The sequence below is a fragment of the Fusarium subglutinans genome (assembly GCF_013396075.1).
Source record: "Fusarium subglutinans strain NRRL 66333 chromosome Unknown NRRL66333_c0000188, whole genome shotgun sequence".
Taxonomy (NCBI): domain Eukaryota; kingdom Fungi; phylum Ascomycota; class Sordariomycetes; order Hypocreales; family Nectriaceae; genus Fusarium; species Fusarium subglutinans.
Genome location: NW_023502251.1, coordinates 46930 through 65571, shown reverse-complemented (window position 1 = coordinate 65571; position 18642 = coordinate 46930). Strand labels below are relative to the sequence as shown.

General features: G+C 49.9%; 6 protein-coding genes across 6 annotated transcripts; 3 read left to right on the top strand and 3 right to left on the bottom strand.

Annotated features, from left to right (window-relative positions):
* Window positions 1-398: 398 nt before the first annotated feature.
* Window positions 399-1720, bottom strand: FSUBG_10695 (uncharacterized protein; the record flags this gene model as incomplete). Its single annotated transcript, XM_036675298.1, has 5 exons — window positions 399-754; window positions 802-878; window positions 1161-1366; window positions 1432-1644; window positions 1697-1720. The coding sequence occupies 5 exons, from the start codon at window positions 1718-1720 to the stop codon at window positions 399-401; spliced, it is 876 nt and encodes a 291-aa protein (XP_036533832.1).
* A 735-nt stretch (window positions 1721-2455) lies between these two features.
* Window positions 2456-9767, bottom strand: FSUBG_10694 (polyketide synthase; the record flags this gene model as incomplete). Its single annotated transcript, XM_036675297.1, has 5 exons — window positions 2456-3331; window positions 3384-8214; window positions 8262-9249; window positions 9307-9546; window positions 9602-9767. The coding sequence occupies 5 exons, from the start codon at window positions 9765-9767 to the stop codon at window positions 2456-2458; spliced, it is 7101 nt and encodes a 2366-aa protein (XP_036533831.1).
* A 587-nt stretch (window positions 9768-10354) lies between these two features.
* Window positions 10355-12262, top strand: FSUBG_10693 (uncharacterized protein; the record flags this gene model as incomplete). Its single annotated transcript, XM_036675296.1, has 4 exons — window positions 10355-10406; window positions 10461-11319; window positions 11382-12024; window positions 12080-12262. 4 exons carry the CDS (start codon window positions 10355-10357, stop codon window positions 12260-12262), a joined length of 1737 nt encoding a protein of 578 aa, XP_036533830.1.
* Window positions 12263-12792: 530 nt separating this feature from the next.
* FSUBG_10692 (ABC transporter) lies at window positions 12793-14861 on the top strand (the record flags this gene model as incomplete). Its single annotated transcript, XM_036675295.1, has 9 exons — window positions 12793-12921; window positions 12986-13414; window positions 13468-13509; window positions 13558-13938; window positions 13986-14027; window positions 14076-14235; window positions 14280-14481; window positions 14534-14759; window positions 14814-14861. The coding sequence occupies 9 exons, from the start codon at window positions 12793-12795 to the stop codon at window positions 14859-14861; spliced, it is 1659 nt and encodes a 552-aa protein (XP_036533829.1).
* Window positions 14862-15325: 464 nt separating this feature from the next.
* Window positions 15326-17045, bottom strand: FSUBG_10691 (FAD binding domain protein; the record flags this gene model as incomplete). Its single annotated transcript, XM_036675294.1, has 5 exons — window positions 15326-15413; window positions 15471-15946; window positions 16002-16375; window positions 16429-16700; window positions 16750-17045. The coding sequence occupies 5 exons, from the start codon at window positions 17043-17045 to the stop codon at window positions 15326-15328; spliced, it is 1506 nt and encodes a 501-aa protein (XP_036533828.1).
* A 381-nt stretch (window positions 17046-17426) lies between these two features.
* FSUBG_10690 (Zn 2cys6 transcription factor) lies at window positions 17427-18521 on the top strand (the record flags this gene model as incomplete). Its single annotated transcript, XM_036675293.1, has 1 exon — window positions 17427-18521. The coding sequence occupies one exon, from the start codon at window positions 17427-17429 to the stop codon at window positions 18519-18521; it is 1095 nt and encodes a 364-aa protein (XP_036533827.1).
* Window positions 18522-18642: the final 121 nt, after the last annotated feature.

The window sequence follows — 18642 nt, the reverse complement described above, 5'->3', positions numbered from 1 at the left end:
GGATAAAGCTAAGAAGGGCAATAGTACTTAGTATTTGTCTGTATATCTAGACTTATATAGTAAAATGTAGATATTTTCTCTAAGTTTCTTACAGCTAGATATTACTACTTAGCGCTTAATAGGCTAGTTTACTTAATATTATTAATTATAAAAGTTTATATAGAAACCTAATTAATATAAATACAATTTCGTACATATAGTTATAATATCCGTTAACAGTGCCTGAAAATTTTACATTTAATAGATATAGTATAGTTAACTATATATAGTATTATTAATACTGGTGCTATAGAAGAAAGAATAAAATGGTTTATTGTCTAAGTTTAAGTGTTTATTACCTCTATAATTCTATCTATTTATAAGAGAGCTTGTATTTAATCCTTTATGGAGTACTCCTCCTAGCCAGGTGTACTGTGAACGCTAGATTCTCTTGACGAGACTGTAATATTCTGCGTGAGCGTCATCCTATTCATGCTGTTCAGCTCCATCTCACTGCCCGCTAGACTTTCCGGGCCCATGCCCTCTGCATGCCGAGGATGGCTCTCTCCTGTACCCTGCCAGTAAGTCCCGTAACTTCCAGCAGTATGTCCTGGTTTCAAGTAACGATTCGATGCTATTACTTGAACCCCAGATCGGTCTTCGCTCGTTAGCAACGTTGTTGATTTCAGGTTGGTGAGCTTTCGAAGGAGGGGCCGGACCGCTGTAAGAGCGACGACTATGACCGAGATACAGATCTCGGCAGTTGCCCAGATGTCTAAAGGTATATTAGAGCTAGACTTGACTAAGGTTGAGAAGACTCACATATGGATATGGCATTGTCAACATAGACCATGGTTATAAATCTACCGACGCTGACGGCGATGGTAATGACACCTAGGCTGAAGACAACAGTTAATCCAATCTTTTTACGTGTTGAAGTCATCTTGAGAGTTGCCAATAAGGGGATTGGGTATGCAACGTCTAACTGACGGTCAGAGATCGGAGAGTAAGAAGCCCAGCAGGACACGCAATTCGTTACTTACTCAGGACCTCGGATACAAAGTTCATAGACCAAAGAAGCCGCATAAGAGTCATTGATGTGAATGATGTACATTCCTGTTCTCCTTTTGCCCTACATCTCCCGTCAGCGGTACCCTAGAGCTTTCCAAATCGTGACTGACCAGTTGATGGATGGATCAGGCCCGCACCAGAACCAATCACAGAAGAAAGTGATGACCGCGAAAGAGGTTGTGAGGCCAGCTAGACAATAGAGCGCAATGCGCATTTTGGGCTGTGAGATCGGAACGAGGTTGAAATAGAAGGCGATGATGCTAAATTTCGGAAAGTATATGCCTGTGTCGAAGAAATGATTTGTGGCGAATCGAATCTGAACGAGAAGATAGGATCAGCTTCCGTGGTAGCTGGTATGCCGAGACTGTCATGCTTGCTTACCTTTCTAATAGCTACATTATTTATTGTGAAATTATCCATCGCATCCATAGAGTAGGTAATCGTGTCGCAGATCAGCAGTCCCTGGCAAGACAGCAGGCCAAGAATAAGCCAGTAGTCGGCCGAGAACAGTCGCGCTTTTCTCATTACCACCCTGACATAAATGCGGCAAGCGACTGTGATGTAGGCGAGAGCCATGAAGGTCCACTCGAAGCCCTGAAAAATTATCAGAACTTCATGATCATAAAATCAAAAGGCGAATACGTACCATGACAGCCCTGCTGGATATCATACTGGCGATATTCTGCACAAGGGAATCGGTCGCATGAGAAAGAAGCTACGCCAGAAACGCAGTTGCATCACGCATCAGAGAGTCAAGAAAACAGGACCAAGTTGACGGCAAGGCAGCAAGGGGCACCCAGTGACTGCTTATTATAGCGGTCCTTATCAGAGCTTAATATTTGGTGCTAGCAGATCATGGCGCACGCCACCATAAGCAGGAGCAGAGTTACACGGCCCCAATCATGGAATGCCCGAGCCGCATTCGAGCGAATATTCCCCACTATCACCGCGGGCGAAGATTACGCCAAGCAACGAGTGTCAAAGCGTAGACGCCATTAAAGACAATAGCTTTCTTCGTTTGACTAGCAGCATGGTGCCTTGACAACTTGTGCACTAGCGAAGTGGTGGGACCTCCTTAAACCCGGCTGGCCACTGATCACTCGGGAGAATGCCACAAAGTCACGCTACTTGTCGATCGCACGAGTCAAGAAAAGTCAGGCAAAGTGTACCGCTTCTGGATGCCAAGCTCTTCTATTGAACTGGCGCAAGCCACAGCGCCGTGACTGACCTAGGCTCTGCGAGTCCAGGGACTGGGAATTTAGAGTGTCTACTTAGTGACGTATGAGAAGGGCTCTGAAGCAAGCAACGGTATCGTCTTTTATTTACGGGAAGAAGTACTGCCCTTGCATTGTCCTCAAGACTGTCAATTTCTAGCGCATCATCCATATCTATGTCATGTCCTCTTCTACTCAGCATCCATAAAAATACCCTGGGAAACACAAATAAGCTCAGCGAACTTGTGGATAGTTAAAGACGGGCTCAGAAGTTGCTGGAAAGCGATATCCAGCCCCAACTCTTTGAAGATCCAGTTTCGTAGCTCGGCACCAATCATGCTATCAATGCCGTAACTCGCGATTGACTGTCCAGAACTTTCATCACTAAACTCCTCCACGTCGAGAAGAAGCACCCTAGCCAGTTTGGAGACGAAATGGTCGCGCACCAGAGAAATAGCTTGCGCTGGCGAGCTGGCAGCTTTAACTCGGGAGAGAATCGAGCCTGCTTCTCCATCGCCGTGATTCGCGCCGTCTAGTTGATGCATAGCGTCAAGAAGGATAGAGAAACGCTGGTCACCGGCCCAGAAAGCATCAACATCACCCTCGGCCTCTTTGGTCGCTCTGTGGAGCTCTGCAGGGTCAAGGCCGACGACGAGATGGTCAAAGCTGGCGCTGCCATCTTGCTGACCCTGTTGCTCCAAGATTGACACCTCAAAAGCATTCAGTAGAGCCTCCTCGTCAATACCATACATGCCCTTACGAGTGAGCGAGTTCTCGAGGTCCAGATTCTCGGCAACTACTCCCACGCCTAGAACCATGGGGAGAACAACTGCACACGCAGGTTTCCCTTGAGAGCGGCGCAGCCGAGCAAGTGCATCCATGTAAGAGTTTGCAGCCGCATAGTTGCCCTGAGCTGGAGTTCCAAGAATACCAGACACAGAGCTCGTCATGAGGAAGAAGTCCAGAGGTAGTTCAGCTGTTGCCTCGTGAAGGTTCTTACTACCGAGTACCTTTGGCTGAATGGATGTTGTCCAGCTTTCGTAGCTCATGTTCTGGAAAAGGCCATCCTGCAACGGGTGTTAGTTAATCGATGAGCGCGTCCAAGTAATCACAACTCACTCGCAAGACCATGGCGGCATTCACAATACCCCGCAGAGGCATATAGGATGGAATTGAGGCTACAGCTCTCTCGACGTCTCCTTTGATAGCTGCATCGCCTCTAAAGACCTGCACCTTGGCACCTCGAGCTTCCAGGTCTTGGACACAAAGAGCAGCCTGCTCAGAATCTGTTCCCGAACGAGACAGGAATGCAAAGTTCCGCGCTCCTCGCTTCATCATCCATGTTGTGAGGCTACGCCCCAGGCCACCAAGACATCCCACTAGGAGGTAAGTGGCATCTGCGTGCAACTCAAGACGTGGATGAGTGCGGGCAACTTCTAAAGTGCTACCCTTTGTATAAGTAATGATGGTTTCGCTGCTTTTCAGAGAAGAGGAAAGGGTGAGTGAGCTGTTGATGGCCGAAACACTGCTAATCGTCAAAGGTGGGACAGGGAGTGAACCGTCCCTGTAGAGTGCCATTATCCGCTCGAGGAGTCGACCAAGGACCTGCGGCCGCTTAAAGAGGCCAATGAAGTTGACTGATAGATAGCTTGCTCCGCGGGAGGCAGCCACGGAGTCCAAGGGCGAGCCTGCAGGCATCTTGCCGCAGTTCACAAATCGGGATAGGGCCGGCATATTTCTCCACGACTCCTGTGATATTCCTGGCTCGACTGAACTGCCCGAAAACACCACGTCGATTTCGTATTCTTGAAGGAGTTCAGGAGTATAGTCCACCAAAGTCTGGTCTCTAGAAAGACCAAACGAACTTTGCAGCTCTTCAGCCTCGGTATCGCTCCCGACTGCGACAAAGACCCTGCCTCCGAGCGCTTGTGTGACTCTAATCGCGGCTCCTCCGAGGCCTCCTGACCCGGGAAGTATAAGAACCGACTCATTGGGCTCGAGCTTGGCAAGTGTCTCGAGACCATATAGAGCAGGACCATAGTACATTGGGAGGCCTGCGGTAGTCTCATGATCTTCACAGTCGTGGAGCTTTTGTATAAGAGATTCTGGAACTCGCTGAAAGCTTGAGAGCCTTCCTGCACTAAAGGCCACCATTCGTTTTCCGGGTGACACTCTTGTAACGGCATCCCCGGTCCGTGTCACGATACCAGAGGCCTCATGACTGAAGTTAGGGCCGGGAGAGGAGCCCAATATGACGGATTTGTCTTCATCGGTAAGACCTGTTGCTAACACTCGGAACTCGACCTCGTTAGGTTGCAGTACCACCTCGTCCGCCTTACAGTGAGAGAATACAATCTTTCCAGAGTCAATTGTACCGTCCAGACTGACTTCTGGGTTGAAAGGCTGAGACTGGGTCTCATTGTCAGTGAGAGCGTATGTCTCGTTGATCCTGTCGAATGGGATCAGTCGATTGATCAGGAGCTGGCCATCCTTGGAAATATACTCCGTCTCCAATTCTTGTTCACCAGTGAAGAATGCTGATGCGAGACGGGATGCTCTTGTACTGAATTTCTCAGAGGCAAAGTCATCAATGGAAAAGTCCACAAGCGTTGCTTTCAGCGAAGCTCGTTCAGAACGAAGAGACCGCAGGAGCCCTGCCGTCATGGCATACTCCGGGCGAGCCACATCCTTCGATGCATCGCTGCAAGACATCCATAACACTCTGGAAGCATCGCCCAAGATCGTCTGTAGGTGTAGAAACTCGTCTTCCGACATGTTGGCCATAAAGGGGCCCTCAAGATCAACTAAGGCGATCACGTTGGCTCCAGCTGGGCAGGTATTGCCTAGTCTCAAGGGCTCTGTTTTGAAACCCGCCTTTTCGAGTTCACACTCCAAACTATGCGCGCAGCTTGGAGGATCAGTATGGTATAGTAACCATATGGGTGCTTCTGTAGGATTGCGAGTCTTCTCGATACGAGTAACGAATGAGGACTCGCCCAGAAATGATTCAATTCCAGAGAAACCCACGTCTTTGAGACTCTGTTCTGACAGAGCAGATACATCTCCCCTTAGCACGGCACAACCATCTTCTGAGAGGAGTTCCCTGATATTCTGAAGCTCATGGAGAGACGTGCTAGGGGTAGCAATGATATCAAAAGAGCACTTGAGCTTTTCCTGAGACTGTGTCGTCATACTAGCCGTAAGCTCCAACTGTTCTATAGATACGTTTGTGAAACCACTCAGCTCCTCAGTGACCTCAGGCGCATGGGCATCATCTGTAGCTACTGTGAGGCAAAGCTCAGGAAGTCTTGCCAGGAGGGCTACAGCTGTTACTGGGCCCGATACCAACATTTTCAATGCCGGTTTTTTGAACTGGGCGAGTTCAACAAAGTCGGTAAGTGACAGGTGGTTCTGGCTGCCTCTAAGAAGTGAGAAGTCCGGTCTTGAGACAATCTGGCTGTAAGGCTGTGGACGAGCGACGTCTCCCAAACTCTGCGGTATAGCAGCCTCGTAAGCAGTACACTGCATACTTTTGATCTGCATCAGGACCTGGGCATCATCAGCCAACAGCTGATTGTGGGCATTGAATACTCTCTGACCACGTGGGTCGATCCAGGAGAAGGCTTTCGCATTGGAACTTCCATGTAGCTGAGCTTGCGTCGGCTTCCAAACAATGATTTCTTCAGCGGTCACGGGAACAGCTCCGAACTTCATCGCGCTGGCTCGACCGGCCCAGATGGCAACAATCATGAGCTGAAGACAGGAGTCGAGGATGGCTGGATGAAGAACGTGGCGAGACTCATCCTTCATGACAGACGACTTGATGTTGGTCGTCGCCTGAGCACAGTATGACATGCCATCAAACGCGATGTTGTCCATGTCTTGGAACGTTGGCCCGTAGTTGAAGCCAACCTTTTTCAAGGCCTGATTCCAGAGCCTTCCTGAGGCACGCTGAGGTAGATTAGGGACAGCCTTAGGGAGGGCTCGACGCTTGTTCGTGTTTATGCAGATCCTGCCAGTCATATGGTTCTTGACGTGCCCTTCAGTAGACACCGATGATGTGTTGAAATCCCACCATCGCATGGCCTCGTCTGTGAGGAGCCTGGAAGGCCTCATGTTAAACAGTGTCTCGATACCCTCGTCATCATCTGGAGTCACGAGGGCTTGCTGGATACTGATATCCCTGAAGATGTACGAGTCGATCTCTAGCGGAGCTTGCGACATCTCATTGAGCTGCGTGATGGCTTCCATAGCCATAGACAGATAGCCGGCAGCTGGGAAGACTGCTTCTCCACCCAAAGAGTGGTCGCGAAGCCAGGGGAGGTCTTTGAGGCGCAGAATATTCCTCCATGTTGGCTCTTTCAAAGAGCCGCCGATAGTTAGCTGGCCAAGGATGTCGTGGCGTGGAAATCGTGGTGAACGATGCTCCTTACTCTCACGAGACTCGGCCCAAAACTTCTTGGTCTTATCCCATTGATAAGGGGGCAGATCGACAATGAGATGACCTTGTCGCGAGGTAATCTTTCCAGACGGAGAGAGTTCCTCAATCGCTGTTATACGTTGCAGGTCAATGGGATAGTCGCGGAGGAATAGCTCACCGGCGAGCTTGAGAGCCTGCTCCGCGCACCTGGCGCCTCGGATGAGTGTTGGTAGATATTGGACTTTGTCAGCGCCTAGGTGTGCCTTGATTTGACGTATAGGTCCCGATAGAGCAGAGTGAGGACCGATCTCAATGAGTGTATCGATTTCCATATCCTTACGCGCAAGAGCAGTCTGCACGGCTTGATTGAAGAGCACGGGGCTGGTGAGATTGGCACTCCAGTACTTTTCGTCAAGCACAGTATTCTCCTTGAGGAACGAATTTGTCACAGATGAGACCATCTCAGCCTTATCAAACATGAGCCTCGGAAGACCGTTTTCCCTAGAGTCTCGTAGCAGTCCTTCGTACCTGTCCACTGCTGAGAGCATGTGACTCGAGTGGTAGGCCTTTCCGTTGGTATGCAGAATACGAGCAAAGGTTCCCTCGGCTTTGAGGTCAGCCTCTAGCACCTTTAACGCCTCAACATCGCCACTCAAAGTGACACCTTCAGGTGAGTTGTGACATGCGATGACCACCCTAGGTTGATGAGCTTCAAGGTATGGTGCAATGGCTCCAGCTCCAAGCCCAACAGCCATCATGGCACCTGCTGAGTCGATGCACTTGACAGCTTGGCCACGATAGTAGGCTGCTAGGATGGCTTCAGCCTCCGAGATGTATCCAGCTGTAAATGCTGCGGCAATCTCGCCCGAAGAGTGGCCGATAGTCACTGATGGGTGGATACCCCAGACCTTGAGTAGCTGTACCAGAGCGACCTGAACAGCGGTGCAAAGAGGCTGTGAGAACTCAGCCTCTCCGACACGAGACGTAGCTTGGTTCTCTAGAAGACACTCCTCTAGTGTCCAGGAGGGGGCGTCCTCCAAATCCTCGAGAATCAAGTCCATACGACGAATTGTCTTGAGGAAAGTTGGGTAGAGCGCCATAAGCTGCGCACCCATACCTGCCCATTGCGCTCCTTGGCCGGTGAAAACGAAGCCAAGCGTACGCGCTATCTCATTCTTCTTGCCAACTATGAAGCCAGGTATGTCGTCGGCAAAGGTGTTCTGCAAGGTGCTAGGTGTCGTAATTACCATGCCCTTGCTCTGGAATCGCGTACGGTGGTTGGCGAGAGTGAAAGACAGGTCGAGAAGACTGTACTTGGCGGCAACCTTGCCATGAGCTACGGTATTGCGCTTCAAAGCTCCAGCGTCGTGCGCTGAAAACACCAGGAGGTATGGTCGGCTTCGATTGACTGCTCCTCGTGCCAACTTGGTCTTCGTGCTATGGCCGTGCATCGAATACTTGTAGTTTTGGGGCATACTGAGCAGAGACTTGGGGCTTTCGACGATAACGTGAGCGTTTGTGCCACCATACCTATGATGGTCAGTTCTGTATTTGGGGCGATTCAGATTTGTACGTACCCGAAGGAGTTGACACTCACTCGCATGACCGGCAAGTGTCGGGGCATGGGAGTTGGATCTGTAGGCACGTGGACCCTCCATCCCTTCCAGTCGATCTTGGGGTTCAAATCAACAACACCATGAGTTGGCGGGATGATGCCTCTCTCCACCATCAAGATGGCCTTGATGATTGCAGACAGCCCACTGGCTGCTTCAGAATGCCCAATGTTCGTTTTGACAGCGCCAATATTCAGTGGCCCATCTGCATCTGTCCTTGTACTGTTCATAATGTCAGATACTGCGTGGACTTCGAGTGGATCGCCTATAGCTGTTCCCGTTCCGTGGCACTCAAAATACCCAGTGAGCATGGGGTCGAGTCCGCTGCGCTGATAGGCGTGTCTCATGACGTTTCTCTGTCCATCGAATCCAGGATATGTAATTCCTACACCAGCTGCCTTTCCATTATTGTTAGTCGCACTTGAGCGTATGACTCCGCGGATGGGATCACCATCCCGCACAGCATCGCTCAGACGCTTGAGGTAGATAGCGCCGACACCCTCAGCACGCCCGTAACCATTGGCGTAGCTATTGAAAGTGTGACAAGTCGATGTTGGTGACAGCACGCCCAATTTGGCTGTGTTCATGTGTTGGTCCACTGTCAGGATGAGGTTACTGCCACCAACGACTGCGGCTGAACATTCATGGGTTCGGAGTGCGTTGCAGGCATTGTGCAGAGCGTAGACAGAGGAAGAACATGCAGTGTTGACAACAATACTGGGGCCTCGGAGGTTAAAGACGTGGCTAACTCGGTTGCTGAGAAGACCAGGGTCAACACCAGTGGCTGCCAAGCTATGGCGAAAAGAAGGCTCCTTGAAAGACATTTGCTGGAAGTCGGCAGTGAAGGTTGCCATGAAGCAGGCCGTATCAGATCCAGAAAGCTGGTCGAGAGTTAAGCCGGCGGACTCAAAAGCTTCATAGACGACTTCGAGAAGCTTTCGCTGCTGCGGATCTACAACTCTTTTTAGTAAACACATTGGATAAGCATTGACAAAAGGGATCAACTTACCCATCCATGTAGCTTCAACCGGCGTGATACCAAAGAACCCTGGATCGAATTCTTGCAATGTCTCGTTGATAAAGTAACCGCCAAGCACGCCAAAGCTACCAGGACGATCATTATTCGGATGGAAGTGTGCATCGATATTGAATCTGGACGCCGGAACCTTGGGCGTCTGGCCGCTCTTCTTTTCCATCATCAACTTCCAGAAGTCAGATGGAGAGCTCACATCGCCTGGGAGACGACATCCTGTGATCAAAGTATCAACAACACAGGCACCTACCGGGGATGCGACAGACCTTACCTATTCCGACAACTGCGATAGGCTCAAGCTGCTCGCTCAATGGAAGCTCGTCTGGCGAAAGAGCCGCATATTCATCATCGTTCACGATGCGTTGACCGGAATTATATGGGTTGATATCGATACCCGTGGTCGAAGAGCTTGAAGATGATTCTCGAAAGTGAGGCATTGTCGTTATGGAGAGCTGATACGGAATACGATGTCTGTTCAAAGATGTGAGCGAGTAAACAAGAGGCCTGAAGTGGATCTCTGACAAACTATCGATAAAGATGCACAATTCTTGGATTGGTAGCTAATACTAAAAGACTAAGTATGATTTAGTTTCTGTTATAATGCCAAATGTGTAGAACACATTTATACTCACGAATGCCGTTTTTAGCCCCCAAATTCCTCCTCAACATCTCCTTGTTCCTCAACATTGGCCCGTAGTACAAGGCCCCATCAAGCTTCACTGATCGGAAAGATCTCATCGAGTGGAACTGCATAATCCTAAGCCGAGATCGGTTGCTCCGATGCCGACCGTTTGAGAACCGCTGCCCGTGGCCGATTCGGACAAATCCCTTCGGCCGTCCGTAGGGTAGTTTCGGAGCGGAGCCGGAGGGGGTTGGGCCGCCGGACTCAGAGCCAAGAGATAAGCAGGTGGAGCCTTGCATGAACAATACCTACTAAAAACAAGTTGTCGTTTCCTCCACCTGGGATCTAGGTCAAGGGTTCACCGTTGACATCGTTGGCATTCTCGACTTGAACGTGAACACCATGACGACGAACCAAGCTATAGAGATGTTAGATGTTATTGTGGTTGGTGCAGGTAAGGCGTTTTGACTCAGAACAGTCTTTCAATTCGACTAACAGGATGAAACAGGATGGTATGGGTTGATGGCTGCCCGAACATTCCTCGAGCTTGCTCCAGAGACGAACCTTCTGATTCTTGACGACGGCAAGACAGTCGGTGGAGTATGGTCCAAGGAGCGTATCTACCCCAGTCTTTTTGCTCAGATCAGCCATCCCTTGTTCGAGTACTCCTTCTATCCCATGCCGGAAGAGGATGTATCACCAGATGGATTTGTATCCGGGAAGACAATCCAGAAATACCTTGAGAGTTTTGCCAGAGACCATAATCTGATGCCTCGGATGCGTCTCAACACCCGCGTTGAGAAAGTAAAGAGAGGCCCCGACTCGGATGGCTGGGAACTCAACATAAAAGGAAAGGAACCCCTGGCATGTCGAAAGCTCATATACGCCACGGGTGCCAATTCAAGCCCCATCATCCCACAGTGGCCACGAGAAGATTTTGAAAAGCCCGTTATACACTCCCTTGCACTTGGAAAGTATCAGGATTATATAAGGGACAGCGTAAAGAACACCGTCGTTGTCGGCCGTTCCAAGTCATCATACGATGCGGTCTATCATCTTCTATGCGCAGAGAAGAAGGTAGATTGGGTGATGCGGGACGGAGAATCTGGCCCATTTAGTATCTATGCGCCGACGTTCATGGGGCTCTGGAATATTGCTGACCACATCTCGACTCGGTTTGCCTCAAGCTTCAGCCCCTGTATCATGTCTACCTCTGGGATTTGTTACAACTTCTTCCAGCGCAATGCCTTGGGACGTCTTCTAACCAACGTGTACTGGCGAACGGCAAACTATATCTCAGTGTCTCATGCAGACTACTGGAGGACACCGAATGCCGAAAAGCTGCGGCCCAGGCCCTACAGCGATGGGTAAGATGCTAGAATCCCAGCATCACTGTTGTAGTTGCTTGACTGACGTCTCTTGCTGGCAGAGTTTTCTGGGGATCCGGTGGTATTGGCATCGCGACCGCTCCCGACTTTTGGGAGACGTTTCATAACGGCGATGTTACTATTCATTCGACCGAGATCGATACTCTTTCCCATAAGGATGTCGTGAACTTGAAGAACGGATACTCCATCGCGGCCGATATCGTGATTCACTGCACGGGGTTTGATAAGGGGTACGACGCATTCGAACCTAGTCTTAGACGTGAGCTCGGTCTGGAGTATGACTCTGAAGAATTCTCCCGATGGACGATGCTTGATGAGAAAGCCGAAAGGACTGTGGACGATCTCCTGCCATATCTTCGTGATGCGCCATGCCGATACGGCGACTCCAAAGCTACCAAGAGAATGGGGCACGGTCCTAACAGGCACTACCGCCGTCTGGTGGTACCTGAGCTGGCAGCACGGGGCGATCGATCGATTTTATTCCCCGGGCACATCCATTCCGCATTCACGCCACTAGCAGCTGAGCTCCAGGCACTTTGGGGTGTTTCATGGATGCTCGGATGGCGAGATCTACCACCAAGAGAAGAGATGGAAGCCGAGGCTGCAAACTTCAATGCTTGGACGAGAAAGAGATACCTTGAGCAAGGCAAGAAACATTCGTATTTCATATACGACTACATTCCTGTAAGAAAACTCGGGATGCACGTGCGTGCCACTTCCTTTCACTGACTGGGACTAGTACATCGACACACTGATGAAGGACCTAGGTCTCAATCCGTTCCGTAAGAGCAACGCTTTTGAAGAATGGTTTGTGAGATATAAGCCAAGTGATTACAAGACTATTCTGGACGAGTACCTGAGTCTTCGACGTCATCAACATGACATCGAGGGTGCAAAGGCGGAGAACGGAAAGGCTACGTAGACAACATGCTGTGAAACACAATGGATCACATTCGAATTGTATCTGGGTACTAGTTTCTCTGAATATGGACACGATAATTGCATTCTACTATTTCTGGAAAAAAGCCGCCACGATCATAACCATACTAGGCAGTGTATCTCCCATTGCGTTCTCTGAACTTCTATTGATCTTCTCGCATTGAAGTATTCCTATGTGCATCCTAGCAAAGTCTTCAGCTCTTCACTGGCAGTCAGTGCATTATGGCGTTGCTAAACGTACGGGCTAGATATGGCCAATCGGCGGCCTTCCTCGGTCTCGAGCGGACTAGCGCATAGAGCGGGGCCAGTTTACACCAGTCGCAGGTCTTCTTTTGCTCTCTTCAGACGGCCCCACTATATCCGCGTCCGCCCCGTGTCCGTCCCTGCTCTCGTATAATCTCGCTGCAAGTCCCCTACTTGACAAAAATGGTCCCCTTTCGTGCGGAAAACCAAGAGTTGCCTTATCATCCTTCACAATCAAAGTAACAATATCCCACCTGAATCCACACAACCATGAGCGATCAAAGTACCGAGAAGCCTGCAGATGCAGCACCCAGAAGCCCGCATACTCCGGGCGACCTCGGTGGTAGTAGCGACGCCTCTCTCAACGAGACCGGACAGCGTAGCATCCAGGGATGGAGAGTGAGTGCTTACGAAAGTCTTGGTCTTTCAAGTTGTTTTGCTAACCTTGCATGACTTCGTGTAGTGGGCCGTTGCCTATGCAGCAATGCTGTCTACAACGCTCCTCTTTGCTATCGACAATACCATCGTTGCAAACATCCAGCCCAGTATCATCAATGACTTCGGCCATCTCGAGCTCATGTCATGGATTGGCACGGGTTTCGCCCTCGGTACCATGTTCATTCTGCTATGGGGCAAAGTTTATGGTGTCTTTAACATCAAATGGGTCTACATCTTCAACATCTTCCTCTTCGAGGCCGGGAGTGCTATATGCGGTGCTGCGCCCAACATCCAAGCGCTCATAATCGGTCGGGTCATTGCTGGCATCGGTGGTTCTGGGATGTATTCTGGCACCTTGACATATGTCTCGGTTCTTACCAACGAGCATGAGAAGCCAGCATACCTCGCTGGAAGCACTGTCGTGTGGGGCATTGGCAGTGTCCTTGGCCCTGTTGTAAGCTACATCTCTCGTCTCGTCATTGAGTCTGGACTGACCATTATCAATAGGTTGGTGGCGCATTCGCAACAAGCAGCGCGACTTGGAGATGGGTACGTACTCTTCCTACTTTCTCCCACTCGACCCTAACTTTACTCCAGGGATTTTACATCAATCTTCCCATCGGTGCTGTCTTTGCTCCTGCGTACTTCCTCCTATTCCCCAGTACCGATCCCAACCCTACCAAAACCCTTTCAGAGAAGCTCCGCCTCGTCGATTGGATCAACGCAGTCATCTTCTTGGCGGGATCCGCTTGCCTGACCGTCGCGTTGACCTTCGGAGGTGTCGTCTATTCATTCAACTCAGGGACCATCATTGCACTATGGACTGTCACCGGCGTTCTCTTGGTGGCTTTCATAGTCCTACTCAAAATACATCCTCTGGTCAACAAGGAAAACCGCCTGTATCCCTTACACTTCTTCAAGAAGTGGATTTTGATCAACATGCAGCTCCAAGTCTTTCTATCTTCGGGCATCATCCTAGTAAGTCACATAGTATCGATATGAATACCTTGACTAACCAAGTCCAGGCGATGACTTACTTCGTCCCGCTGTATTTCCAGTTCATCAAGGTAGAGGTTCTGACTGCGTCATGAGTTATTCGTAACTGACATTTTCAGGGCGATGGAGCGCTCGAAGCTGGTGTTCGCTTGCTCCCTTTGATCATGTTTATGGTTGCTGTCTCAATGTTGAATGGCTTTCTGATGCCAAAATACGGACTGATTCCTGTTTGGTACATCGGAGGCAGTGCTCTTGCACTTATCGGTAGTGCTTTAATGTGTAAGGTGCTCAACATTCTGGTGGTCTGTTCTAATGCCCTCCAGATACCATCGACGACACCACATCTAATGGCAAAGTATACGGCTACAACATACTTGTCGGAGCCGGAGCGGGATGTTATATAGTCGCCGGATTCGCCATCATGCAGTCACTGGTTCCCACCCACGAAATTGCTAATGCAGTTGGTGCTATGACTATTTGCAAGTATCCTCAGGCAAGCTATTCGGCGTTGACTCCAGCTGACCTGTATTTTAGCCCAGGATCTCGGAATGGTACTATTTCTTGCTATCAGTGGCAGCCTGTTCCACAATGTCGCCGTTGACAAAGTGGGCAACGCCCTGCCAACAGCCTCCGACACTGACATTGGCAACTTGATTGCGGGCACGAGCAGCGCCGCGTTCAAAGCTCTTTCTGAGGACGAAAAGGCTATAGTTATCCCAGAGATCGCAAGTGCTATGAAAAGCATCTGGGCCTTTTTCATGGCGGCAGCTGCGCTCAGTTTCGTGTGCGCTTGTCCACTAGTTGTAGGTGTCTCAGTTCACAAAGATGTTTATTGACCGACACTGACCTCGCATCAGAAAGCTAAGCTTGGTGGACGGAAGCTCGAACCAACTGCGGTAGCCTAAAGAGTGGTGCGACCTACAGGGATATGATAGATGGACAAGACCGACTTGGACATCCACTACGTCAGAGTGTCTAGGACTCTTGATTTTTGGAGGATGCTTCATGCATCTTCCAGTTTGACTAGGATATTGTACCAACAGTCACACAGCAAAACAAACATGAGTTGGAATTAGAGATTATGTACAATATTGAATCAACTCTCATTACTTGGCCAGACTTTTCTGTTCCCGAAACATGTTGCCGAGTAAGAGAGCCTGCTTGGCATAACAGTTGGTTTTTGCGGATTCTAAATATAACAATGTCACAAGAATCTGCAAGTGTGTTCAATGGGCCCTTTACATGGACATCTCGTGATCCCATGCGTTTATGGCAGATCAATGGGTAGTACTACTGCGAATGGTAGCCAGTGATTCCGCATCAACTTAGATTCGATTACTACCTCAAGTTCGAGACAATTCATCCCAGCTCAGTTAGCCTTTATCCAGCTCGTGTTGTAAAGCTCGACAAAACCTGACCTATCCGTCGCAAAGCCAAACACATGATCTCCAGAGGCGCTAAGATGAAATAACCATATAGCCAGCCATGCAGAAGCCAAAATCCCCATTACATACGGAAAAGCAGCTTCAAATCCACCATTCCAATTATTCCAAGCTATTCCTGCCTTCCCCTTCTCCACCACCTTGCCTTTCATTGCACGCTTCTTCTCAGCCTCCATCGTGTCTTGCCAGCCCAGAATCCCTCTCCTTTCATCGAACATGACAAAGTTCAGTTTAGGCGCTGTAACGCATAGACCAGCAATCTTCTGTGCTAATGCATCAAGTCCTATGATGGGCGTCAGCCATCGCTGGGTGACATAGGCCTTCCAACCGTCGTAAGCTTGCTGCCTCGTCAAGACACCTCCAGCTTTGACTATGGCCCGAGCCCGTTCTACTCGCGTGTCTTGGTACTCCTGGAGCATGGCATCATGTAACTCTACGTCACTGGGCTTTTTGTTTGGGTGCCTAGCTAATAGAGCATACAGTGTGTTCGTGATTACGACTGCATCCTCCATTGCTGTGTTGCCTCCAAGGGCAGAGTTCGGGGTGACCTAGACAAGTTAGATATGTCAAGATACATAAGGTATCGTTCATGTGAACTCGTACCTTATGGACAGCGTCTCCAGCCAGAACAATTCGGCCAGAGGTCCAATGTTCTAAAACCCCCTCTTCAAGTGATATCATTTGTGCTTTCAGACGTCGCTTCCACAATTCCCCAAATACGACAGTATCTGTGACAGGACGCTCAGATATCTTACTCACGAGCGCCTCCATATCGGCCTCAGTATAACGTCGGCGCGTGGGCCACGTACACTGCTGGTGCTCAGGGAGCTTGCTGTGCACAATGATGGATATCCAGTCTGGTTGGCAGAGAAGGAGAAAAGAGTACTTGTCATTGGAGGTTATTTCCATGTCGTGAGCGCCAATACCAGGAACTGGCGAGCTTGCCATTACGATGGCATTGTATTGAGTGACCATAGCTTAAAGAGTGTGAGTAACTAATTACATCTACCATGAGAGTGTATGCACTTACCTCTCTTCTCATTGACAGTGATCATCCCAGGGCGCACAGCATTGGCTTTGTCCCACATGATTTCGCGGACTTTGGAATGAACGCCATCAGAACCAACTACTACATCACCAACGAACTCACGACCATCAGCTAAGATGACGCGAGCAATCGAATCCTGCTCTATAATCTCCTCAACCCGGGCCTTCTCGTAGACTTGAGACTTATCGGGCAGCAGCTCGTAGAGCTGACGCAGGAATACTTGACGGTCAAGTGTCCTAGTATCATAACCCGCACTTGATATGATTAGTGAGTGAGTCCCAGCTAAGATGAAGTAGTACATACTATTTTCGCACAACACCAAAGAAGTCGTTGGAGGCAAAGCTCGTACCAGTGGGATCACGGCAATGCGCACCGCCCATGGTATCGCACTTGGCCAGTACGGCGTCTAGGCAGCCCAATTGGTGTAGGATTCGGCACCCATGAGGCTGGAGGGTAATCGTAGTGCCGAAGCTCGGTGCCACCACGCCTTTGTCCAAGAGGACGAAGTCGATGCCAGCTTTGGCTAGGCAATGAGCAAGCGTGAGGCCTGTGACGCCGGCACCAACGATGATGACTTTGAAGTGCGAGTTTTCCTGCATGGCGACAAGTATTGTTGGAGATTTGAAAGTACGGTGTTTGGATTTCCTGACGGGAAGAATTGCTTAAAACTCAGAGCTTTCGTCAATGTGAGATACCCAACGCCATTTCGATAACAATTTGAAGACGGGCCCGACCGGAAGACGGGGCTTCGGTCCCGAGCGCCGTGAGTGGAGCGCCGTAGCCAATAAAGCGGGAGCGGCCGTTGGATGCCGCTCAGAAACCGCCGATCCGGCAAAGGAAATAAGACCGAATGCAACATCACCTCTCCTACGATTCACCAAGTTAAACAGAAGAACACATAAATAATTAGTTACACATCTGACTGTCCTCCCCAGCAAGAGCCTTATCGTCAACCTCTTTATCAAACCCAAATTCAAACCATGCTTCAGACTTCAAGAAATCAGCTCCTCTACCTCAGTGCCGTGGGTGTATGGGGTCTCTGGGGTTATGCATCCTTCAACGGCATGTTCCACCGCCTTGACACGCTCACAAAGACGCTCCATTTCCCAGACGGCAGACCCCTCCGCTCCTCGTACACAGGCCTTGCTCCACTAGATGCGCAGCTTTCTCTCGTCACGGCATTCTACGACGTCCTCACAAACTCCCTCAGCTCCGGCCCACGCTTGTTGTTCTTTGACATCAATTATGTCGTCGCATGCGCAAGCCTATGGACGCTCATTGAATCTCGCCGTCGCGGCGTGCGTTCCGTGTTCCTGAGGTATCCAGCGTGGGCAATGGCTCTCTGCAACTTCAACGGTGCTGCTATTGTGCTGCCACTGTACATGTTCCTGCTCTGCCGTAGCAAGGCTCGCTTACGCGACTCTAGTGTGCCGTTGTGGGACGCGGTGGCGATGCCAGTGACAGCTGTGGCAATTCTCCTTCAGCCGCTACTGATTTTTGCACCAGCATGGTTAGGCTTCGATGGGAGCGAAGCCCATCATGGGTTGATTGCCCTCTTTCAAGTGACCCCTATCCTTGTTCTTGGCTTCTATCTAAGCCTTGTATCAATTCTCCCTCAAGGGCCTGTCACACCAACATCATGCAAAGAAGCCAAAAGGTGGATCGTAACGTCCCTTATACTTGCTGGCATCGTCGCTTCGGCCGTGCACATTTATACTGTGATCGGTGCACTAAGAGCCCACGATAGCGATGCGTCACTCACAAGACTTTTTGTTCCTGCCTGGGGTTTCACTGACCCAGGCACGATCTTGAAGACTGCCGCGGGGAAGTCAGGAGAGTATGCCGCGCTGCTAGAAAACCTTCATCTGTTTTCCCAGTGGGATTGGATCGTTGTGTGTCTGACAACAGTGGTTTCTGTCCACTTGCTTCTTTCTCGTCGGGATGGGCTCAAGGTCGACGTGTCTACATCGCCACACGAGGTGCAGGAACTGGTCTATCTTGCAATATCCACAGCCATTTTTGGGCCTGGAGGTGCTGGTTCATTCACACTTGCTATCCGAGAATCTAGGATCTGATTCAACGAGCTCCGAGACCTTGCCTCTTAAGGAATACTCAGAACTGCTTCTCACGAGAAATGAAAGCAATCAGTACTGTTGCGTATACCATATGAGTCAGGATATGAATAGGGCCTTACTT